This window comes from Phytophthora parasitica (assembly GCF_000247585.1).
Source record: "Phytophthora parasitica INRA-310 unplaced genomic scaffold supercont2.328, whole genome shotgun sequence".
Lineage (NCBI taxonomy): Eukaryota > Oomycota > Peronosporomycetes > Peronosporales > Peronosporaceae > Phytophthora > Phytophthora nicotianae.
Window position 1 is genome coordinate 8,303 of NW_008649314.1, and position 952 is coordinate 9,254.

The following is a 952-nucleotide window of genomic DNA, read 5'->3' on the forward strand; positions in this document are numbered from 1 at the left end:
CAATGGAGAAGCAGATTGGCAAGTCGAACTTCTTCAAGCTTCTTACGAGTCTTCTGGGAACGGCAAATACTCACATGACTCAGCATCTTACCAATTTCTTCGGAGAGCGTGGATCGCCACAACTTCGACATAAAAATTGTGCTGGTTTGAGGAAATTGTTGGAAATAAGCGCTCGTTTCGTAATTGTCTTGAGCAAATGAAGTCTGTAATCACCGATTCCGTGCAATCTAGTCGAAAACTCAACCATGAAGAAGAAATACATGGCAACATCACTGAATATATTTGTGCTTCCAACAACTTGATTGGCATCGTCGAAGACAAGATGACAATTTCGATGTAAATCCAGCGGAACAGCACAACAAGGTCTATTATTGTAAGCTGATTGACGATGGGATCAAGAATGAGAATGAGATGAACAAATTCTACACATATTTGAAACAGTTTGCCAACCCCAAGCCAAAATCCTTCTTCCGAACGTCTATCTATGATTCAATGCCAACTGCTAGCAATGAGGGTATTGTCAATTATGTCAATGAACTTAAGGAATCGGGATTAAATGGAATCGTACACACTGAATCGGAGGGCCAATATCGCGTGGAGGGAGATATTATGTATCAGCACTATCAAAGGTGGTGTGAGACAGCTGGTGAAGTCCCTGATAAGCGATCGAAATTTTGTGAGAAGATCTCGAAGCTGGAAAAGCGTATCACATTCAAGCGATACTAGGAAAATGGAGCCACTTCTTATGGGTTCTTCTTTCCAAATGATTTCAACCCAGTCTGAAGCTTCCCGAAGCAGCAATTCGACGATTGCGACGAGGTTGAGCCATTCCAACACCAGTTAATTGCTTCACTCGTTTACGAATTTCATGACTAAACCCACCAGTCTCGGGACCAGTAAGATCAGCAACAGTATCCATTACAGAGCCAGCAATTGGCTTCCAGTTATTCTT

General features: G+C 42.2%; 1 protein-coding gene across 1 annotated transcript; it reads left to right on the forward strand.

Moving 5' to 3' along the window:
• Positions 1-411: 411 nt before the first annotated feature.
• On the forward strand, positions 412-726 carry PPTG_20133 (hypothetical protein; the record flags this gene model as incomplete). The annotated part of the gene is made up of 1 exon (XM_008918826.1): positions 412-726. One exon carries the CDS (start codon positions 412-414, stop codon positions 724-726), a length of 315 nt encoding a protein of 104 aa, XP_008917074.1.
• Between the last annotated feature and the right edge of the window lie 226 nt (positions 727-952).